Below are 27,755 nucleotides of genomic sequence, written 5' to 3'. Positions count from 1 at the left end.
AGACATGTTCGCCGTCCTATAAAATCCCTTCACCATGCTGTCTATTTCGCTCTGCTGAACCTTGATCGTGATTGGATGACCACAGCTTTGTGTCAACATGTGTCAGAGAAACCAGGGGATGCATGTCTAGTTTACGAAGACAAGCCTCAAGGAGAAACTGCCATATTACTCTACATTATTAATCCATATTATTATTTTCACTCTTAATACTTAATATTATGCTGCGTTTATGCTATTCCTTTACCTTATTACTGCTTGTATGGAAAACAGGTATATATAATGTTTTTAGTCCAGCAATGCCCTGAAGAATTTAAAGTACAATAATGAATTTACAGTACAAAAAAAGCTGCTAGCAAGAACTTTGACAGATGCAGTTCAGACTCAGACTAAAAGCTGCACCTGTGTGGAGTCTCAGCACACGTGGGGTCAACCAAACTCCATGGACCCACGACATGGTGCCTTCAGAGCGAACTCACAGGACAGTGCAGGTATAGAGTACCAGAGTACCAGAGTACTGAGAGGCCACCCATTATTAGGCTATATTGTGTGATGCATGTGTTCCTAATTATGAGACCTGGTTTGGGTGGGTTTCACAATGACATTGCCATATTTACCGTAAACATTTGGTCAACATCTGAACTACCCAAATGTGAGCCTTTCATAAGAATGAAAGTTCTCGTGTTAATATGATCTTCCCCTTTATGATGGTTTTGAAGAGACACCTCTGGTCATTGCAAAATAAGGAATTGTGATGCCATGTAAAATAGTTGATAACAGAAATGTTTCTGCAGTTGGGTAAATGCTCTCTTCACTTCCTAGAAAATAATATTCCATATCACTATGAAACCACTGTCCTATTCACCCGGTGTTCTATAGCACACCAAAGCCATTTTCCTTCTTTTATTTTTGACAGAGCAGCATTATATCATAGACTATCTTCATCTGAATTTGAACAGGAGCCTGAACAATAGCCACCTGTCACCTGCTGGAGATGCCAGATAGGTTAATTCATATTTACAGTAAAAGGGTCTAATATTCTTCCATACATGTATTTGAAGGCTGAAGTAAAAACCTTACCCTCTTAGCTCTAAGTTCCTGACAATAGCTACTTTGCTAGCACAGGTCTTACAGTAATTGTCCTTTATGGGTTTTTTTCTCCAGATTCAATTGTGAAGTAAAAGTCTTCATTTGTTTATAAGTGACTCAGATCCCAATGGGAAATGAACTCTGTCCTGAAACCACGCTCCATGCAAATCAGCAAATTCTGGTCATTTGTTTGAAATTAATGCAAAACTCTACTTAATCAGATGCATGGGATTTCAGTGTCATATAGAGACCAGGGCGGAGCTAGACTTTTTTCAAAGGGTTACCAAGGCTTTATCGGAGGGGTCCATATACAAATGATGAACGAAAGGAAACACTTAAAATGACAATTTCCAGTGGGGTGGCACTAGGGGTGGCAAGGGCTCTGTTGGGGGTGGCAATTGCCACCCCTGCCCCCCCTTTGACTCCGCCACTGATTGAGACTGCACAGGGAATTGGGGAGTTCTTAAATTTGCCACTTAAGTTATAAAGCTTGTTAAGAACATCTGCTTTTCTTTGGTAACAAACAAAATGTGTGATAATCTCTAGATGTGCACGCAAAGCGTCCCTGACCATTTAGCATGCAGGCATGAGGTGCGTGTTATCATACGCTACGTCAGCGTATGATACGGAGGAGGAACCGGAGCTCATGGACAGCTAATCAAAGCAGCAGGGTGAGACAGGCTGTCCCTGCACGCGGAACAAGGATCCTGCCCGTCACCACCTCCAGCCAAACATAGCTGTCCTGCCCACTCCCGCTCAGGTTGCCTATTTTTATCGTAGCATCTCCCGTCTGGATTCAATTTCCAATTATCGATGTTAAATTGACTGGTGTCGCGGCGGGAGAGTTTGGGCGTTTCTTGGCGCAAAAGTGGAGCGCGAGGGCCAGGGCCACTGTGAATGCCACACATCTATGGGAAGACGGTGTGTGTAATGGCACCAAGAAGAACAAGGCGCACACTGAAAACCAAATGTCCGTTTCTGACGGCAGGAGCATAGCCCTGAAACGGGGGTGTTAACCGATTTTTAATCATTTTTACACATTATGAGGAGATCCATGACTGTGTTTTCAATATTAAAGTATCCATCCAGGCACCATTTGGGATTTAGATACACTGCCTGCAAGACCCTGGTCAACTTCAGTGAGCTCAGTAGTCTAAGAATAGCTCCAGTCATAGGGAAAGACAAGCTTTCAAATACACCATAATAAATCACAATTACAGTGCAGAACTCACCGACCTTGATTATATCACTGTTTCTTATGACCGTGTTTATGGCAGTGGCGCGTGCATTTCGAGCACTTTGCTGAACAGTGTCATGGCCGCTCACGTTTCTGCTCTTGCTGTTGTTGGTTTGTCAGATTTGTCGGCAAAAACGTGCTAATCTGTCTGGGTGATGATTGGCTGCGGCGTGGAACAATCATTTCCTGGTCAGCTTTTACAGGGATTTCATTTTCGGGGCAAGAAAGAAGGGAAGACGCAGAGTGGGACAGGATTTATGTCCAGTGGAGGGTGTAGGAGCCGGACTGCAGGCCACAGAGATTACAGTAAATCTGTCTTCAGTCAGGGGGCCAATGATCCAGCCCTCCTCCCAAACCCCCCTCCCCCTCTCCACCCCATTACAGAGCTGCACATTACATTCATACTCTTGAAATATTAAATATTCAGTATGAAGCCAAGCACAATGCTCAGCAGTTCATGTAAGATTATCTGCAGAGCTTAATTAATCGATTCACCCGTGATACGTCTGCATAGGTGCATCTGACAGTTTTTTATAAAGCACTTTTTATTCACAGTGGCCAAAGTGCTTCTGACAAAAAGAATAATTTTTCTCATTTCAAAAATCCGTAACAGAATGAACAATATCCTTGTAGACCTAGAAACTGAATCTATTTTCATGCTGGTAATTTACAGAGAAATAACACCATTTGGTCGCTTGAATTGATTATTCCTGCTGTGTTTTGGGTAATCATATCAAAAAGTGCTCAAATACTCAGAGTGGTCAGTTTGACTCAGATAGACTCAAATGGTCTGTGTGGTCAGTTTGACCCAGATAGTCTCAAATAGACTCAAATATTCAGTTTGACTTTTTTCTCATTTTTGGGCATTTAGCAGACACTCTTATCTGAGCGACTTACAGTGCTTAGATGTGCAAATAAACAGATATGTTTATAGATTCAGATTGGGTATTTACATCTTGAAATGAAATGAAATGAAATGTGCCATATTTGTCAATTGTGAATTTATACCCCAATCGAAATTTGTCCTCCGCTTTTAACCCATCTGTGCAGTTAGAACTTTTGCTTTACTTTATTAGTTTTGTTTATCCTGCCATTAAGTGTTGTCGCTGTTTCATTTCTTTGAATGGTAATATGGATTTTGAAGGGGAAATGGGTTCTATAATGAGGATTATGAAGGGGAAATTGGTTCTATAATGTAGATTATGAAGGGGAAAGGGGTTCTATAATTTGGATTATGAAGAGGAAAGGGGTTCTATAATGAGAATTATGAAGGGGGAAATTGGTTCTATAATGTGGATTATGAAGGGGAAATGGGTTATATAATGTAGATTATGAAGGGAAAGGGGTTATATAATGTGGATTTTAAAGGGGAAATGGGTTCTATAATGTGGATTTTGAAGGGGAAATGGGTTCCATAGTGTGGATTATGAAGGGGATATGGGTTATATAATGTGGATTATGAAGGGAAAGGGGTTATATAATGTGGATTTTGAAGGGGAAATGGGTTCTATAATGTGGATTAAGAAGGGGAAATGGGTTATATAATGTGGATTATGAAGGGAAAGGGGTTCTATAATGTGGATTTTGACGGGAAAATGGGTTCTATAATGTGGATTATGAAGGGAAAGGGGTTATATAATGTGGATTTTGACGGGAAAATGGGTTCTATAATGTGGATTATGAAGGGAAAGGGGTTCAACCACAGTAGAAGATTGTAAGACTCAGGTATGACTGAAGCAACATGAGTGCAAATAACCCTTTTGTTTATTTGTTTGTTTAGTGTCTGGGTTTTTTTCCATGTTTTCTGCTGAGACTGCAGCCCCTTTAAGCAGTTCTTTTTAATTTAGCCTAATGGGTTTGCAATCAAATGGGAACACCAAAAATGATCTTTCTGTGAAGTACTAATGCTTTAAAGGAGGGCAGAGGATCCCTGAGAGCCCAGATTAATCTGAATCAATGTCTGATCCTGTTTTATTTCAACAGCTTAAGTATACCTGACTTTCTCCTTACGAGCCCAAAGGATACATTTAATCAGTCCTCCAGGTAGCTACTGCTTAAGCCTTTCCACACGGACACTGGAATCTCTAGTCAAGCCTAGTCATTTACCTAACAAACACACACACACACACACACACACACACACACACACATACACACACAGAAAGGATGAGGAAGAGAGAGATACTAGAAACAGCTACACCATGAAGATGATGTGCCACCTTGTGGTAGTGTAAAATGTAGAAAATGTTTTAACATTTTAGTTTAATGATTTTATTTCTGGTAGCCGAAGTCCTTTGTGTGAAGTCTGTATAGCTGAAGTGGAATAATCACATTCCATAGTAATTCCACTTCCAGTAATTCCAGTGATAATCTCTACTGTTGCAGCGGTCGGTTATAATATGAGGCTAATTTGAACAGAAGGCATATGCAGGCATGTTAATCGAAGTGAGTGTATTTCTAAACAAGCTGTTTAACCTATGGTTACCACTGAAGGCAAAAAGGGCACAGAATCGTTTGGTCCTGTGTGAGGCCAGTTTGGCTGGGCTCAACCTGTCAGAGGGCTCTCTCCCTCAGAGGGCTCTCTCTCTCAGGAGGGTTCTCTCTCTTTGGCTAATGGCCACTGCTGGGCTCAGTGAAACACAACTAAGACTTTATTTACAGATCCCCCTGGTAACGCAGTGCCAAGGCCAAAGCACAGGGGATTGAGGGAGAGAGGTGAGCTAGTACTGTTTAAGGCATTGGCAAAGACTGTCCTATGCTCTAAATCTCCAGCACAGTATAGCTCATTAACCTCCGATCTCCCATATAAATTCATATTAAAATGAGTGGTGTACTTTAGATTGAAAGATGCATGGAGCCATATCAGTGTAAAGCTGAACAATCTGTCTGTGTTGTGTGAATGGGCTTAACTCTAGGATCTCATTACACTTTGTCCACTCTCTCCTGTTTTAATAAGAATAAACACTGAAGGGTAATGAGGCTAATGCATTTGTTTGTGTGTGTGTGTGTGTGTGTGTGTGTGTGTGTGTGTGTGTGTGTGTGTGTGTGTGTGTGTGTGTGTGTGTGTGTGTGTGTGGCAACAGACATATGCACATTCCCTCCCTTGCAAACTTTTATTCTCTTAGCTAATCACTTTTGCCTCACATCCATTCCACAAACATAGCATATCTATCATTACAGTGATTACATAAGGCAGCGTATAAAAGCTCTTCCAGATGAGTGTCAAATGCCCCAGCCCTCCCCAGCCCTCCCCAGCAGAACTTTCCACATGGACACCTGCTCATGGAACAGCATGCCAGCCTGCTGTGGGGCTGGGCCGAAGGTACCCGCTAGCCTGCCTGAGGAAGATAAGCTCCTACATTTGCACAGCCATGGTAGTCTGTATACACAGGCAGACACACACACACACACACACACACACACACACACACACACATACACACACACTAACAAACAGATACACTAGCTAGGGTGCAGACAAACTTTGCAAGCCACACACACAGATGCGTACACTGGCAAATGCATTGATCCACAAACAGTAGGTGTAAAGTGGCAAAGCTGGGTGGAATGTGCATCAGTTTGGCTTTTCAGCAGCTCAACGATAATTCCATCGGTTATAAACAGCATGCAACCCTCAAACATCAGCAGTTTTGATATTTTGGTCTTTGGTCCTCTGTGCAGCACACCAACCTCTGAATAGCCTCATAACTTCATATTTGGGACAATCCCTGGACTTTAATCTCAACAGCGTGAACTGCCACTCCAGCTGTGGGTGATGCTGGTGTGTGTCTGCGTCTTTCTTGAGGTTTGCCATAATTACCATGCACACACAGTTAGCACACAAGAGCTAGTAGCGAGGTGCAGGTGACACTCAGCACATCTTGGCAGGCAAAATCATTTACTGCTGCACCTTAATGTGCCTGGCAGCGGGGCAGTGGGCTCCGTGGGAGGAGAGTTAATAGACAGTGGCTTTTGTTAAAGCTTAACAGCAAGTCTCTTTCATCAAAGCCTTCCTACCCTCCCTGACAGATATCCAGCCTTTACTTTGGTAATAAATAGCCATTATTCTGCCATAATGACTGACTAACAGCCGTTTAATGGCAATCAGAATGGCTTCTACATTGCCATATTTATGTGAAAAGGGATTTAATATTCTACTGGATGTGACAGTTTATCACTTCATTTTTCGACTCATTCAAGCGGCCAGCAGAGTGGTAATAGGCTGAATCCATTAAAAGCATGTTAGCCAGAGATAAGCTCTTAAAAGTTCCTGAGAACAGAAGTCGTTTGGAGGATGAGAGTATGATCCAGCAGAGAGCTCAACGTTTCACGTGAGGAAAGCGTGATGACTGTACACGGGATTCTCATCACCCTGTAATTAGGTGTTTCTCTCCAGGAGATGCAAACATTTTGAAGAAGGTTCTGCACCAGGGCCAAGCTGCAGAAAAGCAAACGACTTAGTCAGGTTGTTGTAGATTGCAATTATGTGACCACAAAAATACCGGCCCACCTCAGAGATCACCTAGCGTGTTTTCTTTCCCCCTCCACTGCAAGTCTGGAACTTCTGATCATCTCTCCAGGATCCCATTAAGCTCCTGAGTCACCAAGTCCTCAAATGAGCATGTGGGTCTCAGGAGATTAGAAAAGTCTGCCACTCCATCACACTCATTATTCATTTCATTGTTTTGACAACTCTGCCTTATCCAGCGTAATATAGACTACTGGGTCCATGCACTCTATACTGGCCTGAAACCACCACCATTCCCAATCATTTCCAGTGTTGCTGTCAGTCAGATGCTGCTTGGCCTGCCCAGCAGTGGAACTGCCAAACGGGGAGATGCTCTGTGACAGCCAAGGGCCATGCCGGGAGGAAGTAGAAGCTGGAGTATTATGGAGACTGATGGCAGTGGTGAGCAGATGCAGGACCTTTTTTAAGCTCTAAAAAATCAACAGGGCAAAAGTAGCAAATTAAAACAATGAGGATATTGGACCTACAAGATGGAGAAAGAGAGTGATAGATGGAGCTGAAAGACAGAAGTAGGGAGAGAAGGTGGAGAGAGGACACTGTGCTGAGAATCTAATGAGGTGAAGTGACAGTTGCAGTTTCAGCTTTGATGTGGCATAAGGCTTCACCAGTTGATGGGAGTCCCTTGGGGTTGGGTTGTGCCAGTGGGGTGATGCCAGCGTCCACAAGGAGGGCAGAATGGCGACTGGTCTAGAAACATGGCAAATAAAACATTTCATATAGATCATGATTTAGACAGATTTACATAATCAACATATTGGGCATAATCAGACGTGTGGACTCGAGTCACATGACTTGGACTCGAGTCCGACTCGAGTCACTAAACTGATGACTTGTGACTTGACTCGACAACATCACTGAAGACTTGCGACTTGACTTAGACTTTACCTTTACTGACTTGGACTTGGAATCGGACTTGAGCTTTAAGACTTGAAAAGACTTGAAATGCTTATTTTAACACAATAAATAAGTAATATAGAATCACATAACTGGATCAATTTGTATTAAATGGTGCTGTAAAATGTGACCTGCTCAGCTCAGTTTATCCGTAACCGAGAGGGGGAGAGGGTGAGAGGGGGAGAGGGGGGGCAGCAGCGTTGAATTTGTGCGGAGAGGACAAGCAACATGCTCCCAAAAATGATCCTGTTCAATTATTAAGATTATGCTGTTGTGAATGAAATAGGAACTGCGACATGCAAGGCATGTGGAGTCAGGATAAGAGATGGAGATGCAACCACTTCAAACTGTTCGACATTTGAGGCTGCACAAAAAAAGCAAGTCTCTGCTATACATATATACATATATACATGTATATTTAACATAATGCTATAACGGTTAGCTAGCTAGCTGGGATGTGATAACTCAGGGGTCGGAAATGAACTTTTACAAGGGTCCAACTTGAGCAACTTGACTTGGGTCAGCGGTCCGCACCAACGATAATTCGAAAGCGGGGACCGGGGGGACTGACGGACGAACAAACGAAAGTCACTGAGGCGAGGGGCATACCTGTCAAGTTTTGTATTTAAAAATACGGGACATTTCCCGTATATGACGTCATCGCCTAATTTGCATAATCAGTTATTTGCATATAGCCGCAATCGAGGCTGTAGGAGAAACGAAAACATCTTTGGAGTGGCAAAAGTGAAGAAAAAACACCCCAAATATGTTTTGAATTACAAATGAATAAAAAAAATTAAAAATTCTAGTGGTATTTCTAGCTACAAATGGGGACATCTCCTGGGCATATTTCTGTGCCTTTAGCCCACGTTTGTGCTTGGCAGATAGTTCGTGCTGACGGACATCGTTCCTTCCCCCATGAGAGACACTAAAATCACAGCTACATATCTTTCAGAATGAGTAGCTATGCCCCTTCATGCTCCTCTTTAGGAAAGTAAATTCCCTGTCCCATTCGTCAAGGTACTTACACGTACGCTTAGCTTTTTAGGCTTTTTAGGCTTTTAGGCTTTTTTTTTTTTTTTTTTTTTGTTCCACGTTTGCTCCCACTGTCGACACTAAACCCGCGAGTTTTAATTTATATATTTTTTAAAGCATTCATGTGCCGCGCCAAACAGAATTCTGTCACTAGCCACGTGAGAACTGCTACCTGCTGTAGTCTGGGTGGCAGTTCTCGCGAGGCTAGTGACAGAATTCTGTTTGGAGCGGCACATGAATGCTTTAAAAAAATAAAAATTGAAAACTGAAAATACGGGAAAAATACGGGAAAATAAAAATACGGGACGTCGCCGGGACAGAGCGGTAAAATACGGGACTGTCTCGGCCAAAACGGGACACTTGACAGGTATGGCGAGGGGGGGTGACGACATCTCACTCAAGCGAACCGAAACACTCAAACGCCTAACGTTAGTTAGTCTGACTAACTTAATATACTACTAATCAACTGCATCAATTGTGTTAAATATTGAAATTACATCTGGTGACTTGAATGGACTTGAAGTTTAAGACTTGGGACTTGACTCGAGACTCGCTTGTATTGACTTGGGACTTGACTCGAGACTTGATTGTATTGACTTGGGACTTGACTCGAGACTTGATTGTGAAGACTTGAGACTTACTTGTTACTTGCAACTTAGTGACTTGTTCACATGTCTGGGCATAATCTTTCAGGAACATCATGCACAAAAAGAGTCTGTCCATTCCATACTGTGCATGAGAAGACATTATGAAATAAGCACTGAATTGATTTCAACAACCCCTACACTAGACTACTGTACAGTAATAAAAAGCATCAAAAGCACTCCTCATAATGTGCAATGCCACTGATGAAATAAATCCTAAAACCCAGTGATTTTAGCTAGAAAACTGCATGAATTCCCCATGTTGGAAAAGAGTGCTTTTCTGTGGTTTGGCATCTACTCCTGACTTTGTTGAATCCGTGTATCAGACTTTGAACTCATTTGTAGCTCTGCCTGGGCACCTTAAGCCTGTCCAGCATGGTGGGAGACAGCACCGTTGGTTCAGCCCAGCTCTCACTGGGTCCTCTCTGACCCCCCATCGCTGGGTGCAGACCTTCACCAAACTCGTAAACAGCTTGGCACCACACAACGTGATTTTGTCAGGGTGTTGTAAATCACACACCACAGCCACCCGCACTCCCACAAACCCACCCCTAATGGCCTAATGAATTGAACGGTCCATGTGATGATGGTTGTTTGAATGGGAACTGTAGTTCATCAGGATCTGAAGGAGTCCTACACCTGATACAGTCAGATTAGCAAATCAGCGGTTCTCACCAGGTGGTCTGACAGCATGAGATTGCCGCGAGTTGTTTCATCAAGATTCATGACGTCTTGAAAGAAAACTCAGGAAAATCATTATTCTCAACATGTTTCAGGATGCGTTAAGTTTGTGCAGCAGCGCAGCTGGCATAGATTTGACATGGCACCTCAGTGAGATTACGGGGGGTTATTTTCATGCTATGAACAGACCGTCGAAGAGGAAAGAAGTGGGGGTCACTCGTTATGTGTCAATTCTGTGTCAAGTTCAAAACACAAAGCTATGTCATAAGGCAAAGCATCGGTGTTTACTAGAGAAGAAAAGGTAAATATATGCTCAGAAAACACCCAGATTTTTTAACAAGCAGGAATCTCATTAGTCATAAAACAAGTTTTGTAATTTGACCATAAATGCACACTCTGTTACCACTGAGGAAAGGGGTTTAATATCTGCGCTGGTGTTTGAACAACACATGCCATCCTGTTCTTTTATTAACATCCACAGAAATTTGTCAACACTTGGCCTGAAGGCTGAAGAAGAATAAGCCATTGCTCTGAATGGCAGTCAGCCTGTAGACAGTCTGGGTTTAATACTATGAGCATGCTAGGACACAACCACTCAAGTTCTCTCCATCAGAAAGGCACCAAAGGCATTCGGCTCTCATCCTGGTAAACGCTGGAATTATTCTGGGTAGGTAGCAGCTGCATGGTCTGTCTGTTGGGCGCACATCTCAGCAGAGGGACAAGTTACGATCCATAGAGCAGAGTTGGATCTCCTGTTGCAGCACCACAGGGATAGAGTGGGGGGATAGAACCACGGGGATAGAGTGGGGGGATAGAACCATAGAGATAGAGTGGGGGGATAGAACCACGGAGATAGAGTGGGGGGATAGAACCATAGAGATAGAGTGGGGGGATAGAACCACGGGGATAGAGTGGGGGGATAGAACCATAGAGATAGAGTGGGGGTATAGAACCACAGGGATAGAGTGGGGGGATAGAACCACGGGGATAGAGTGGGGGGATAGAACCATAGAGATAGAGTGGGGGGATAGAACCACGGAGATAGAGTGGGGGGATAGAACCATAGAGATAGAGTGGGGGGATAGAACCATAGAGATAGAGTGGGGGGATAGAACCATGGGGATAGAGAAGGGGTATAGCACCACGGGGATAGAGTGGGGGGATAGAACCATGGGGATAGAGAAGGGGTATAGCACCACGGGGATAGAGTGGGGGGATAGAACCATAGAGATAGAGTGTGGGGATAGCACCACGGGGATAGAGTAAGGTGCTATGATGGCTGTGAGGAGATGGCTCGAGGGCCTGTCAAATTCTCACTTTTTAAAAATGAGTTTTCTGGTTCCAAGGAGCTGTAAAGGCTTTGTGTAATATGTGCTGCATTATAATTCCATGAACTTGCTTTTTTTTTCGAGAGAGGAGATTATTGGGTCTAGGCCACTGAAATGCAATATGCAAAAATCAATATGGCCAGACAAAACAGGACTTCAAATCAGAAAAATTCTAAGGTGCACTTAGTTATAAAGGTGAAAATAATTTGCGTCTTTGGCTGAAGGACTACTGTTGGATTGGAGAAAAGAAATAAACACTTTTCAAAAGAGGGGGGGGGGTCTTGGATTTTTCTGAAGGAAAGCATTTTTGCTGACTGCACTTGCTTCTGGGCATTATAATTTCATTTCATTTGCATGATTTTGCACTGCTGTTTTTCCCACCTGAAAGCCTGGTATTAAAGTGTATTCCTGATAGCATTTTAGACATGACATTGGACACAAATGCTCAAAAGACATTTAAATCAGATCTGAGGAATCCAGTTCGCTAAAGTAAAGTGGGAGTAGTGGTACATAAATTTAAATAAAAACATTTAATTAAATGTGAATAAAAAGTTTTAAAGGTTACATTTAACAGGCATACAAACCAGATTCCAAAAAAGTTGGGACACTAAACAAATTGTGAATAAAAACTGAATGCAATGATGTGAAGATGGCAAATGTCAATATTTTATTCGTTTGATCTGAGCAAATGTCACATTTTAAAGGAAAAATATGTTGATTCAAAATTTCACAGTGTCAACAAATTGCAAAAAAGTTGGGACAAGTAGCAATAAGTAGCTGGAAAAAGGAAATTGAGCATATAACAAAGAGCTGGAAGATAAATTAACACTAAATAGGTCAGTTGACAACATGATTGGGTATAAAAAGAGCTTATCAGAGTGTCAGTGTCTCTCTGAAGCCAAGATGGTAAGAGGATCACCAATTTCACCATTGTTGCACACAAAGATAGTGCAGCAATACCAGAATGATGTTACCCAGCGTAAAATAGCAAAGACTTTTAAGTTATCATCATCAACCATGCATAACATCATCAAAAGATTCAGAGAATCTGGAACAATCACGTAAGTGTCAAGGCCATAAAACTACTGGATGCTCGTGATCTGCGGGCCCTTAAACGTCACTGCACCTCAAACAGGAATGCCACTGTCAAGGAAATAACAGAATGGGCTCAGGAATACTTCCAGAAAGTATTGTCAGTGAACACAATCCACTGTGCCGTCCGCGCGTTGCCAGCTGAAACTCTACAGTGCAAAGAGGAAGCTAAGGAAGCTATTTCTAAGCAAGCTCCACAAGCTCAGACATCCTTTAAAATGGAGTGTGGCAAAATGGAAGACTGTTCTGTGGTCAGATGAGGCATGATTAGAAGTTCTTTATGGAACACTGGGACGCCATATCATCCAAACCAGAGAGGACAAGGATAACCCAAGTTATCAACGCTTTGTTCAGAAGCCTGCATCACTGATGGTATGGGGTTGCATGCTTGTGGCATGGACAGCTTGCATGTCTGGAAAGGCACCATTAATGCAGATAACTATGTTCAGGTTCTAGAACAACATCTGCTCCCATCTAGACATCGAAGTTGGGATGGGAAGTTGTCCCAACTTTTTTGGAATCCGGTTTGTACATTAAAAAAGAACAAAGGGCCATTAAGAAGTGTAGACATCTAAGATATTTACTTAAAAAAATTTTTTATTTAAGTACACTTAAAAGTATTAATGTATGATGGAATTATAATACAGCCTTAGCTCTGAATCCCTGTAGGTCACAGCACCAAACAGAGGTTTCACAAACCGACTTATGGCTGTGTCGTCCTATCACAGTGCAGTGTTTAAGATCACTGAGCTGTTCAGGATGATCCATTCTACTGGCTGTGCTCATCTCTGGAGATTATCTCTGGATATTTGCTTGATTGTATATTCCTGTTAGCAATTGTAGCCAGACCTCACTAATAAAAGGTCCACATACTGTAGTTTTGGCCATAAAGTGTACATGGTGGAACATTTAAACATTTAAATATTAAACGTCATGCTTTTTATATAAATGCCTTCATATAAAGAAAGGAAAAAGTCAAATCAAAGTAATCAAACGATTTGTATGGTTGTATTTCTTATTAATGACTACTTTTTTGTTGTTGTTTCAACTTGCAATTCCTTTTGCCGCTGATCCTCCACATTAACTTTGTGGTTCTTACTTCAGCTGAGACCCCCATGGGCACATTTGAAGGTCTTCGAGTGTTAAACCCATGTAACACAATTTTGAAGCAAAGAGGTGATTTTTAGGTGAGCCAATAGATTTTTTACATCTTTCCTGTAGCCACAGTGTTCATATGAAATTATTTTAAATTGCTCTTTGACCAGAAAAGTGTCAGGGCAGTCTCTCAGATCTTAATAAATCAATCGGCCCAGTAGGAGGTCCAAGTTGGATAAAGGGTTGCCATGACTACCTAAGTTGAATGTAACAGTCTTTTATCTCTCTCTCTCTCTCTCTCTCTCTCTCTCTCTCTCTTTCTCTCTCTTTCAAGTGCAGTGCTATGGTGAGTATTCATATTCTGAGAAAAGAATGAGAAAATATATGCACTTGAGAAGTGGACTGGTGGGAGGGAAGTTTTGAATATAAAGTTTCAGTTCAGCAGACACTGTCAGAAGGCAGTAGTGCTTCTTGGAATAGCACATGATTGATGGCACACTTTTTCAACATTAGCTGTGTGGGGAACAGAGACCAACACTCCTGCTGGACCACTGATCAAACAGATATTGAATGGGAAAATGTTCCTAAAATGACTTGTATTCCTTTTTTTCACAATGTTGCTTTGAAAAAACCTAGAAGGTAAATGCTCACATTTACTGCAGGGATCAAATCAATATTTTTGTGTTTTACACAGAGCACAAGCAACCTGACACGCCCTCTCAAACTGTAGTGTGCTGGGGTATCGGCCCCGGTGCACCTGCTCAACAGACGGACGGCTGCCGGGTCGTCTCCTCGGCGGCTGACATGGCCGCCTCCAGCACACTGACCTCCACCGAGTACGGAAGACCCGGCATGAGCTGAGAAACGGTCGATCTCACACCAGTTTCTGTAGCCACACGCTGACAGCTCTGTGTGCCAGCTAGGGTCCTTTTGTTACGTGCTTTGTTTAGAGGTTTGTTTATGTGTTTAACTGCTGTTTTTTAATTAAACCCAGACGTGGCCTTCTAAAGTCATTGAAGATGATGTAAAGCTGGGCAGAATGAACAGTGTGAGCATATATGAACACAGGTCTATATAGTGTATGAATACAAATTTACATAATATATGAATACAGATCTACATAGTGCAGGAATACAGATCTACATAGAGTATGAATACAGGTATGAATGTGCTTCTTTTACAAAAACAGTGAACAGTGAGTACTTGAAACAAAATGCATCAGTCAATGAATACTAAACACATGTTTCTCATTATATTATTTACTGGGAATCAAAATAATACATTTTTGGCTTGGTTGTCCATGTACATGTCATTTTGATACTGCATACTTGATTAATACTAATTAATGATCTTTGCTAATATAATACATGATTTGATTCTAATTTCTAATGGATTCTTATGCTGAAAAACGTAACATATAGGCAAACTGAATGCTTTTTCTCTTGGAGTAAAAACTGGATGCTGTCACATCCTGTTCATTTATCCTCTGTCATGCTGCTTCTCACTGAGCTTGTAAAGTTTATTGGTTTGAATGAGTTAGACTTGTTTCAGTCAGAGAAACACAATGCCACAATGTGATTACAGATTATGTGCTATGCCTCTAAATACCCTCTTTATTGTTCAATCTCTGCTACCCATGCTGACTGCTCCCACACATTAAACCCCACAGATTTTCTTAAATCATATCTGTTATAAACATCTTTGTGTTACTAAACATCGTCATTTTGTAGTGAGCTTGTAATTTTTTTGATCTTTCAAACTCCTCAAAATATTTATATACACAGTCTACATATTGGATTAAAATATAGTTGCATGTGCTGATGTAAGAGAGTCAGGAGATGTTTCAGATTTGTTGAAGGACCATGCTCAGAAGGTTCAGACTAGGTCAGGAACAGGGCTGTATATGTTTTATTCACCATTCTAACATTGGTAAGCCTTGCAAAGACTTCTCTCTGTCTACTATACTGTTTGTCTGCCTTTAAACTGCGGCATGTTTGAGGCAGAATGAGACATATGTTCACTCAAGCTCAGTGAAGACCAATAGAATGATGGCTAATGTTCATATGCTGACTTGGAGTAAAAAATCTTCCAAGGCTGTCCAGCTTGAGATGCATCAAGTATTGGGGCAAAGTATACATTAGTTTTGATACCATTCTCTTCATTCTATAGTGCCCTCTATGGGCCGAAGTACATAAAAATTAGCAACTAATATCATGAGCCTGTTCCTGTACCTGAATCACACATGTACCTGCCACCTCTGGTTGAGAGGCTCTGATAAAATATCAAAAATGTGTACTGGTAATTTTTTTATTTATATATATCATTTGTCTAGGTCAGTGTTTGCATGATTTCAAACATGTTTCTGGATGTGGAGACCATGGCAGCAAATAAATATTATCAAAAAGCATATACATGTATGTATTTAATGTGATTTATGGTTAAAAGCCTGTAACACTAATAATTGCACAATACAATAATGAAAGGAGTATATATTTAAAGAGAGGCTTTGGTAAGACTCGTGAAAAGCCCCCAAATTTCTTGAAGGGTCATTTCTGCAAGAGTGAAGAGCTCCTGAGTGCAGCTGAGGTCTGAGCCGTTCTGCTCCGCCTACAGGATCTCAGTCTGCTCCCTTCGCTCAAGGCAGCCTCAGTGCCCCACTTCTACATTACATGGCTGTCTAGTGATTATTGCTGATCTTGTATTAGATTTACAGTACTGTAGAATAATGCTACTTTCAGTAGTGAAATTATTACAAAGAAATTGAAAACCAAATAATTATGGCCAAATGGCTTTTAAATGTATTAACCGCCATTTTCTAATTTCTGTTGAAATTACAGTGTTGTAGTGTGATTATTTAAAATGCAAATGTCTAGCCCCACCCCCACCTGTCAGTCGTGTCTCCTGTTCCCTGGCTTCCTTGTTCCATGTGCTTGTGTTTATGTTTCCCATGTATGTTGTCATTTTGGTTGGCCCCTCCTGTCTGTAACCATGCCTCTTGTTAATCAGTGTCACCTGTTTGAAGCCTCTGTTTGGTCTGTCCTCAGAAAATCCCTGCGTTTAGTATTGTATGTTTAACCTGTTGTCTTGTCTCATTCACTGTTTGGTTTCATCTTCCATGGTTGTGTGTTCAGCCTAGTTTTCTTTCATGTATCTGGTGTTTCCCTTACTTTAGTCATGTCTCTTCAAATTGGTTATTGTTCTATGTCTGACTGCCTACCTAATACGACCATGCACTGTTTAAAGCACTCTGGTTATGGGTTTGCCCATAATAAATCTCCCTCCTCTCAGCAACTGCAACCACCTACTATTCGCCCAGCGCCTAGAGCATTACAGTGTTCGCCTATTCTAATGAAAGATCCTTTAGTAAATGACTACTTAGGTCTTGCTTGTGACTTTTTGCTGAAATGGCAAAATCCAGTTAGGTCTAGCCAGAGATCCCAGAAAACTTAGCAAGAGTTCTGGATTCGGCACCAATCAACGGGCTCTGCCATGCTCCGACACAGCCAGGCTGTGACCAGTGACGGTGAGTTCTACACACACTCCTGCACAAGCAACTCTGCAAACCGCCCCACGCCAGCCGCTAGTGGGAGGCAACCAGATGAAAGGGCTCCTTGTGAGAAGGTCCAAATTAAAACATTTAGGCCACTGACTGCATCTCGCTGCAGCTGCTCGAGTCTTCTCCAAGTGTGCCACAGCACCGAGTCCACTCCCCAGCTCAACGCTGGCACGGGAGGAACAGCTCAGCAGCTGTTTCTGCACCTTGTCCCAGATGCAGAATTGCAAGCCTCCTGGTCAGTGAGGCCACCACTCTGCTGCCTGCTGGTAAGGTAAGGTGCAGCTCCCACACCCGCACAATAGTCCTCACACCGGGGCTGCCAGCAGCTGTGGAGGCCCTGCGTAGCAGATTTGTCCCACCACATAAGCGTGGCCAGATACCACCTCTTCCCGCCATCTGTCCCTGTTAATCCACACATAATCCATGAACAGAGCGGATGACCTAGAACAGAAGAAACATACCAGGCTTTGGGAGCTTCGTCTTGCCTCGATCCATCAGTGGCTTCAGAGAAAACCAAGTGCAGTTTCTGTCAACGCAGAGCACAGCAGCTCAAGAGGACCTGATATACCAAGATATACCAAGAGTTTTGGATGGTGATTAGGGCAGAGTAAGTCAGTCAGTTAGAATAGAATGAATCAAAGTAAGCGTAGAATAAAGTCTGTTTCACTTCTGGATAATACTTTATATATACATGTTTAAAGTACCTTTAGAACATCTCAAAACACAAACAAATGAACAGCCACACCAGCTCATTATGATGAGGCAGTGGAAAACAATGACACTCCCTCCCCCAACAAAATTTAAAAATCTTGAAAACATAAAATATCTTTAACTGATTTATCTACATTTGTATTTATTGTACACATTTGAGGTAACACATTCTTTGTGAAGGAACTGTTTAAAAGTCTATATTAAACTATATCAAACTATATTTAGTCTGTACAGAACTAAAATGGTTATTTAAAGTTAATATATGGAATAAATCTTAACAGCTCATAAAATTATTGTGTTCTGTTTTTAAAAACAGTGATAATGACCAGCTAAACTTTTTATCCATCAATGAATTTTATTTATTTATATGATTTACTGCTTGAGGTAATGAGGCAATATCTATCTTTATAATAATGCTGAAAATTCAATTTATCATCCATCAAAGTAAGTGTGACGATTTTAGTTCTAAGTTACTAAAATCACTAGATGGCAGTATAAATCTCTGACACTTAATGTGATCTCCAAGATGCAGAGAGGAATAGTGTTGCCATATTGGAGTTAAAACAGTAGAGGTAGAGGGTGGGAGTGAGTTGGGGCTATAAAGATTAGAGTGGAGGGAGATGTCTCTTATCAAGAGTGAGCCTGATGGAGAATGCGTGTGGAAATTGTGTTTATACAGCACAAGAAAACCAAGAAAGAAGGGGACTGTAGCAAGCCTCTTGTATTTGTTTTTGCACGTTTGTTTTCGATTTGTACAAGGGATGGATCAGGTCATTTGCACAATTCAGAGTCAGAGCTACTTTGTGGGGTGACCAGATATCTGCTCTATTTACAATTAATATTTTAGCCTAGCAGTGGGTCACATGCATGTCATAGAGAATATCAGTGATTTAACAAATGACCTACATTACCTGCTAGCTAACTGTAGAAAGTCGATGCTCTACAAGCTTGTCAGTTAGACACCTCGGTGCTAAGGCCTACCAGTCCATAATTAAGCACGTACACTACAACATCTCTGACACAGTTATGTGTCGTAGGTACCAGGTTCACTCTACAAAACTCCCCACTCACCAATTTGCATAAATGAGGGAACTTGGGACAAGCCAGGTAAAATCAATCTCCACACAAGGGGAGTTGGTGGCAGATATCTGGCAACCCTACGGAAGCCGCCATCGAATATCCCACAATGCTTTGTTAACAGTGCCATGGTTTTGCGAGGTTTCCTTGCTGGGCAGCGCTCACCTAAACTCGAATGTTAGCCGTGTAGCTAAACTACTGCTGTTTTCAGGTTTAGTTGTTATTTTGAGACTTGTGTAAGGACCAAGCCGCCAAGATGCCGCGTATTATGATTAAAGGAGGCGTCTGGCGCAACACTGAGGTAGGTTAATAAATAAATAGCCGGTTCTGGCGTTAGCGGTAGCTAGCTAGTCAGGTAGCAATGTAGCTAATCAACGTTGAACTGTTAACCTGAATAATATCATCATCTGTACTGAACATGTATTGGTAGGATATACATGATATTAATTACATATTTTAAATATGTAATTATCTTTTAATATGATTTCATAGTTACCTTGCATACTTATGAAGCAAGCGTTAGCTGAGTCGCTATCCTAGCTAACTTAGTTGTGGCCACAACGCTTGTAGCTAATGTAGCATAGCTACTCCGAGGTGAAGATTATTCATCTAGACACAACTCCGCCCTAGCTGTGTCATTTACTTACTCCTTTATAAACACTTGTTAAAGAATACGCGTGTCCCATATTGTTTACTGGTTGTGTTAGTTACGTTAGCAGCTAGGCACACTTCTCCTACTCCACCTGTAAAAGTGGGTTCTGTGTTTGTGCAGGATGAGATCCTCAAGGCAGCGGTGATGAAATATGGCAAGAATCAGTGGTCAAGAATTGCCTCGCTGCTCCACAGAAAGTCGGCCAAACAGTGTAAAGCAAGATGGTAAGTGTTCCTCATGTACCTCGTGTAAAAGCATTTCATAGAGTTTATTGTAAGTACATGTATATCCACTTACTTTTCAAATGCAGAAAATGTAATTGTGTTCACAATCTAGGTATGAGTGGCTGGATCCCAGCATTAAGAAAACAGAATGGTCTCGGGAAGAAGAGGAGAAGCTTCTGCATTTGGCCAAGCTGATGCCCACTCAATGGCGAACCATAGCCCCCATCATTGGCAGGACGGCTGCACAGTGCCTTGAGCACTATGAATACCTGCTGTGAGTGCTGGTCCTCGCTGTGTGTGTGCGCGTCGTACATTAGGTGTGTGAAATTCAAGACTTGTGAGAGAAATTGCTGTACTGTATGATTTTCTGATCACAGAGACAAAGCTGCACAGAGAGACAACGAGGAGGACACTGGAGATGACCCTCGCAAACTCAAGCCGGGGGAGATTGACCCTAACCCTGAAACTAAGCCAGCCAGGCCGGACCCTGTGGACATGGATGAAGGTCAGCGTTTTGTCTTCTAAGTTTGCTCTTTATCAAACGGGTCAGTTTATCACCACTGACAAAGTACTAAAGAGTAATGCTCAAGTAACTGAGGCAGTACTGTCCCACCTACAGATGAGCTGGAGATGTTGTCTGAAGCCAGGGCCCGTCTAGCCAACACCCAGGGCAAGAAGGCCAAGCGGAAAGCCAGGGAGAAGCAGCTTGAGGAGGCTAGGTGAGAGCAATTACATGTTTTCAGATACGCCAATAAAGTATATGCAATTGGTGATTTGAGGACTGCCGTGTCTCTTGTAAAACTGCAGCTTCTGGATGTTGCTTCTGAAATATGCAGTGGCGTCCGTATGAGCCCCATCCTCTTCTCCTCCCCACAGGCGATTGGCAGCCCTGCAGAAGCGCAGAGAGCTTCGTGCTGCAGGCATCGACATTCAGAAGAAGCGGAAGAAAAAGAGAGGCGTGGACTACAACGCAGAGATTCCCTTTGAGAAGAAGCCCGCTCAGGGATTCTACGATACATCCATGGAGCAGTATGACCCACTTGAGCCTGACTTCAAAAGACTTCGCCAACAGCATCTTGATGGGGAGCTCAGAAGGTGAGTGACCAAACCTCACATTTAAACCCATCACCCATCCTCCCCAACTTCTGGACCAGTGACCTTTAATACATTGTGTTTTTTATATTTCCTGAATGTTAATGTGTTTTTCCTGGACACAGTGAGAAGGAGGAGAAGGAGCGTAAAAAGGACAGGCAGAAGATTAAGAAGAAGAAGGAGTCAGATCTACCATCAGCCATTCTGCAGACCAGTGGGGTGTCTGAGTTCACTAAGAAGAGGAGCAAGCTGGTTCTGCCTTCCCCACAGGTAAAGAGATGGTGCAGGACTGCCCCACGGGTACAGAGATGGTGCAGGACTGCCCCACGGGTACAGAGATGGTGCAGGACTGCCCCACGGGTACAGAGATGGTGCAGGACTGCCCCACGGGTACAGAGATGGTGCAGGACTGCCCCACGGGTACAGAGATGGTGCAGGACTGCCCCACGGGTACAGAGATGGTGCAGGACTGCCCCACGGGTACAGAGATGGTGCAGGACTGCCCCACGGGTACAGAGATGTTCTGCTCTTTTTTCAGATCTCTGATGCTGAACTGGAGGAGGTGGTCAAGCTGGGCCAGGCCAGTGAGATCGCCCGCCAGACAGCCGAGGAGTCGGGCATCACAAACTCCGCCTCCAGCGCACTGCTCTCTGAGTACAGTGTCACCAATAACGCCATAGCCCTGCGCACGCCACAGACTCCTGCAGCACAGGACAAGATCCTGCAGGTATCCAGTCCTCATCCACCCAGAGAATTTAGTGTTCTGATATATGTTTGTCATCTTCAGTGTTTTATGTGACTTTTCTTTATTTGCACTGCCAGGAAGCCCAGAATCTGATGGCACTTACTAACGTGGACACGCCTCTAAAGGGCGGTCTGAACACACCTCTGCATGAGAGTGACTTCTCTGGGGTCACCCCACAGCGACAGGTGGTCCAGACCCCTAACACTGTGCTCTCAACACCTTTCAGGTACATGTCTATTAATATTCAGCATAGTTGGTGCTAGAATTGTATCTGCAGATGATCTTAAAATAATAGCTTTTTCTTTGTTTGTTTTGGTGCCAGAACCCCAAGTCATGGTGCAGAAGGATTGACCCCTCACACTGGTATGACCCCTAAGCCAACCATGGGAGTCACCCCAGGCCGGACTCCCCTGCGCGACAAACTCAACATCAACACAGAGGACGGCGCTGTGGACTACACTGACCCGGCTTACACCAAGCACCTGGTATGACCAAACACACACCTCAGAATCCAATATGAAGGAATGGGGTAAGACCACATGGCCAGGGTTCCCATCTTGGAGAGCTTATGTGTGTGTGTGTGTGTGTGTGTGTGTGTGTGTGTGTGTGTGTGTGTGTGTGTGTGTGTGTGTGTGTGTGTGTGTGTGTGTGTGTGTGTGTGTGTGTGTGTGTGTGTGTGTGTGTGTGTGTGTGTGTGTGTGTGCGTGCGTGCGTGCGTGCGTGCGTGCGTGCGTGCGCACCGTGTGTTTTACAGCAACGGGAGTCCCGGGAGCAGCTGCGAGTGGGTCTGCTGTCTCTGCCTCTGCCCAAAAACGACTTTGAGATCGTTCTCCCAGAGAACGCTGAGCGGGATCTGGAGGAGTCTGAGGCAGACGAGAGCTTTGTGGAGGACGCAGCTGACATTGAATACCGCAAACAAGTCAGTCCTTCCTCTCCTCCTCCACCTCCTCACACCTTTCATAATTACTTTATTACTCATAAATACAACTCTTAATGACCACTGAGAGCTAAATATTGTAAAAGATTGTATGATTAATTCCAGGTGCTACTTTTCAGAGATATGTGCAGTTATGCCATACATTCAGGATGGGTTTATTCATGCAAGTACAGGTCTCTGACATTTAAACCCTTTCAGTGCCATAATCTCACATTGAGGTGTTTGAGTCAAATGGGTACTACTGTCATACCACCACTCATTTGGGGCATTCTGTGTAATTTGGCAAACTGAGGTACCTAGATAACTAGGGAATTAAAAATGGATGAAAAGATGACAACCATGGCAACAGTAATGACAATGCCATAGCAACATCTTTGCTCAATTTCACTGCCTTATTTCTTGCACTGTTGTAAGTGCATCACTTGCAACATCCATTACATTTTGCTTTTAAACCAACTAGCGTCCCATTTGCCATCACAACTCCAAACCCAAGTCAGCCTGGCTGAGGGGCTCATGCCAGCCTACTCCTCATTGGCTGGATTGTGTGTCACCTGATGACCTTTCCTGCCAAAGACACGAGTTGTAGTGCATAGTGAGTTCCTGTAATTGTTAGAGCTATGTGAAGTACCCTAAATGAATTGAACATGAGGAGAACCATAAGATTTGCCAAAGGGGATTTTGTCTGAGATGAAGAAGCTTGCTAAAGGATGTGGAATGTGGTGTTTTTTGCAGGCAGCCAGAGACGCTGAGCGAGAGAAGGAACTGAAGCAGAGACACACAGCTGTGCAGCGGAGCTTACCCAGGCCCTCGGACGTGAGTCCTCCCCCCCTCCTGCACGACCCACCTACTAAAACATGCAGATCAGTCCTCAGGATGGATCACGGACTTGATCACCTCTTCTAACTCTACAACCATCTTGCCTCTAAGCACTATGAACAATACTCTCAAATTGCTTTACATCGATCCTGAATGCATTGAGATGTATTGTGTGTGTGTATGTGTGTGTGTAACCAGGTAAATGAGACCATTCTGAGGCCCCAGAACGTGGAGCCTCCCCTCACAGACCTTCAGCAAGCGGAGGAGCTCATTAAAAAAGAGATGATCACAATGATCCACCATGACAGTCTGCACCACCCCTACACAGAGGCGTTGGCCAAGAAAGGCAAAGGAGCAGGCTCCAGCTCTGGCAGTGCCGACCACATCGCTTATCTCGACAAAACCCCCTATGAGAAAGTCCCCGACGATGATTTTAGAAAGGTCAGTGTTCTGTGGTCTTTTTCTTTGTTCTTTTTTTCTTTTTCTTACAGGCAGTAAGAAACCGTGATGCGTCTCAGCTAGTGTATTTCCCATAGCAACACTGGCTTGTCTGATTTCTCTCTCCAATTCAGACGTAGCTAGTTCCCGCCCCTCAGGTAATCTCCCCCGTCACGCGACAGCTGTCAATCATGGAGGACGTGTTCCTTCCAGCCCCATGCAGTCACTCATCACAGGGTTTCAAGCTGTGGCTTTGCTGTCGGGGGACAGAGTTGTGCACCAAGAACACGGGGCCACCTGCTCCCCCCTTTCAGGAGCTCGAGCTCCCAGATTGAGCCATGTTGCTTGTAACTGACAGGAGACTGAGGGAGCCAGAGGGCACGCACAGGTTGGCTTTCAGGATCCTGCCCACGGATGGCCATGGCATCACCTGGCTTTTTTGTTATTTGTGTACTTTACATATTAAAGAGTCTTTTTTGTGTGCTGTGGGATGATTGACAGTGGCTCTACTTACCACCAGGCAAAGCAGGAAACTGCTTGGGGCCCCAGGCCAAAGGGGGGGCCCCTGAGGGCCAACCAACTACAGCAGAGGCAATGTGCAGTTTGCAGAATTTTTGACTAGGGCCCCAACAGACTCTAGGATGGCCACTGATGGTTGGAGTAGTTGACATGGTGTGTCGTGTGTGCCAGGCTAAGGAGCTGCTACGTCAGGAGATGGAGGTGGTGAAGCACGGCATGGGTCACGGCGACCTCTCCATCGACGCCTACAACCAAGTGTGGGAGGAGTGCTACAGTCAGGTGCTGTACCTGCCCGGACAGAACCGCTACACCAGAGCCAACCTGGCCAGCAAGAAGGACAGGATCGAGTCCTTGGAGAAGAAACTTGAGGTAAAGGAGCGCCATGCCACCGTTGTTCATTTGCAGTTCCTAAATGGTCCAACAGGTGGCACTGGCTGCATTAGCATTTGAATCTGGGATTTGTTGGTGCTCTGTAGAGTCTCTGAACTGCAAATACATGACTGTTAATATCTTTAGCCTCACTGAGTTTTTTAAATGGAGAGATTTGTCACTGCAGAGAATCATTTTCAACTTCAGTGACCCAGTGTATTAAACTCTAAATCAGGGAATTTAATGCAGTAAAGCATACAGTCAATGTTAATGTAGTTGTTGGCTCATTTAAAAAACATTTAGTGCCTGAAGTTACATAGCTCATACCTACGCCAAGAGAAACAGATTAGTCAACCAGTACTATAATTCTGACTATAAAGACAAAAGAATACTATCTTCATTTTGTTCCTTTGCCAACATGTCCTTCAATACAGACAAAAAAAAGATCACCATGAAAAGACAGTGAGCTGGCCTTGGTTTCAGGGCATATGCGCTAAGTTTCGGTTAATCAAGGCAACCACCATCTTACAAAGGGTGCGCTTGTTTCATATTTCTTGGCTGGGAGTGCAGGGCGGAAACTTGGAGCCCATTCACACAGCAGCCCACTCGTAGTGGGGGGGGGGGGGTGCGTTCCTGAGAGGGTGTCAAAGCTGAGCACGACCATGCTCCTCTCACTCACTCTGAGACGTGACGGGATGTAAGGCGGTGCAGCTGCACGCCACATTTATTAATGGGCCCAGCTCAGAGCCGTGCACTTCTGGGGGGGGTGGGGGGGTGCCATCTGTGGCAGGAGCCATAAACAGCAGCACACCCTCAGCCTTTACCACGGGTCCCCTGAGCATCCGCTCGGCCACGCAGAGCAAACGTAGCCAGTGGGGGTTCGGGAGCTTTAAACGCGCCAAACCGCACCACTGGGGAGTACCGAGGCCCTCTGAGGTGGGTTCCGTCACCTTCTGTACGCTGCCACCACCTCAGCAGGGGTTGATTGAAAGCCCAGTCTGTCGGTGTCAACAAGAGGTCCCTACCAGCATCTACTGGAGGAGGGGACGGCTAGATGTTATTGGGATATAAGTGGGGTTTGAACTTTCTCAAATGTCAGACACTATACTCTCATTAAATCCTGTCATTTCTTAACCCTTAACATATCTAAAACTAATACAACGCTAAAGTGAATTGCCAAAGTAATGTAGTTTCTTGCAGTGCAATAATAATGCATTACTAAATGGTAATAAACCTTGAATGGATTTTTGTGGAACTGCATGACTACTTACAAGCCAGAAGCTAATCAAAGCACCAACATATTTCATGATCCAGATCAACAGAGGTCACATGACTATGGATGCCAAGCGTGCAGCCAAGTTGGAGAAGAAGATGAAGGTTCTGCTGGGTGGCTACCAGTCACGGGCCATGGGCCTGATGAAGCAGCTGGGCGATCTATGGGACCAGGTGGAACAGGCCCACGTGGAGCTGCACACCTTCGAGGAACTGAAGAAGCAGGAGGACACGGCCATCCCGCGCAGACAAGAGGTGACTACTGCCAGCTAGCTTTAGCCAAACCATTCCAGCTAGCCACAGCAAAACGAGTCAGTCTAGCGTCAGATCAATGACTAGCCTTGATGTGTTCACATGTGTTCGTATCCTGAGTTGAATATTTTGAATTTTGAACATTTTAATAGGACCTGTTTTAGCAAGAAACTGGTATGGCATGGTAGCTGACCTATAATGGGCATAACACTACGTTTGTATTTTGTGTGTGATGAGGCTCTGAGAGAGGACGTGCAGAGGCAGCAGGACCGAGAGAAGGAGCTTCAGCAGAGGTTTGCCGACCTCCTCCTTGAAAAAGAAACGTTACTTTCAGACAAGTTCTGAACGCAAATCCTTTCCAAATGTATGTGGAACTTTCTCCAACCTTGGCTGTCTACACTGGTTGTAAATCTAAATGAAACAATTGAAGCTTTGAGTTGTTTGTTTTTAATTATTCAGCTTGTACAACAGCACAGATGTAACTGCATACCGTGTTACCATAGGACCCCCTTTTAGTTTCTGCAACATTTTGATCTCTTCTCAAAGCTTGTGAGTGTGAAGTTGTGATTCAGTCAGCACTTGTGATCCCAAGGAGAATTTGGAGTTTGTTTTTAAAGATGATTTTTTTCATATTGGTGACAATTTGTGTAAATAATGTCTGGCAGTATATTTTTTCCCCTCCCCAGAATGAGGATATTTTGAGGATTACACTCAAGATAAGCAGTTCTTGTACCCTTTCATTAGTATGTTAATATCAAAGGAATCTGTATATCCTCATTGGCTTTGACAGTACTAGTTTACGCAATAAACCATCACTTGTAAAATCTACCACTGCTGCTTCTTTTCTATTACAGTAATCCAAACTCATAAAGGATGTTGTATTGGCCTCTAAAAGCCAAAGCAAGTTCTCGTCACCTCCTTTTAAGATTTAAACCTTTGCCACTTACTGTATAGCAGCTAGTTAAGGGATTCTGGAAACTTCTTAAAACATGATACAAAGTGACAATTCTGCTGCTGGAAGAACAAACAAGGTGAATAATGCCTAGATGGAGGGGATGTGTTGATGTTTTACGTTACTTTTGACCATCTAAAACTGCTACCAAAAGTACAGTACTGCTGTGGAAACGTATTAAATGGCAAATCATATCACAAACTCTACTCAGGATGGCGTGTTGTGTTCATGTAGCTCCATCTCCCTGTACATCAGCACCCATTGATGGTAACGGTTAACATGCTAAGGTGCTTGGCTGTCATGCAGTCCGAAACTTCACAAGCTGTTAGCAGTCTTGATATGAGGGCGTCAGTCCCTCAGGGCAATGTCACTGGTTTCAAAACATTGGCTACTTATCAATCAGGTTAGTTACATTACCTGATTCACAGTAGATGCGCTGATTACACCTGGAATTTACATTTTGACTACATGGACATGCGATGTTCAGCATTTTTGACTACGTATTTGACAGCTGATTTGATGC

General features: G+C 43.5%; 1 protein-coding gene across 1 annotated transcript; it reads left to right on the top strand.

The window, feature by feature from the left end:
- Positions 1–19,058: 19,058 nt before the first annotated feature.
- Positions 19,059–27,108, top strand: cdc5l (CDC5 cell division cycle 5-like (S. pombe)). Its single transcript, XM_076978521.1, has 16 exons — positions 19,059–19,265; positions 19,737–19,840; positions 19,953–20,114; positions 20,218–20,345; positions 20,460–20,559; positions 20,717–20,935; positions 21,058–21,202; positions 21,471–21,659; positions 21,755–21,903; positions 22,000–22,162; positions 22,432–22,596; positions 23,347–23,427; positions 23,629–23,871; positions 24,559–24,756; positions 26,071–26,283; positions 26,518–27,108. The coding sequence occupies exons 1-16, from the start codon at positions 19,221–19,223 to the stop codon at positions 26,623–26,625; spliced, it is 2,412 nt and encodes an 803-aa protein (XP_076834636.1). The 5' UTR covers positions 19,059–19,220; the 3' UTR covers positions 26,626–27,108.
- The last annotated feature ends 647 nt before the right edge of the window (positions 27,109–27,755 follow it).

Source organism: Brachyhypopomus gauderio, chromosome 17 (genome assembly GCF_052324685.1).
Source record: "Brachyhypopomus gauderio isolate BG-103 chromosome 17, BGAUD_0.2, whole genome shotgun sequence".
Classification (NCBI taxonomy): domain Eukaryota; kingdom Metazoa; phylum Chordata; class Actinopteri; order Gymnotiformes; family Hypopomidae; genus Brachyhypopomus; species Brachyhypopomus gauderio.
This window is presented reverse-complemented; position numbering and strand designations above follow the sequence as displayed.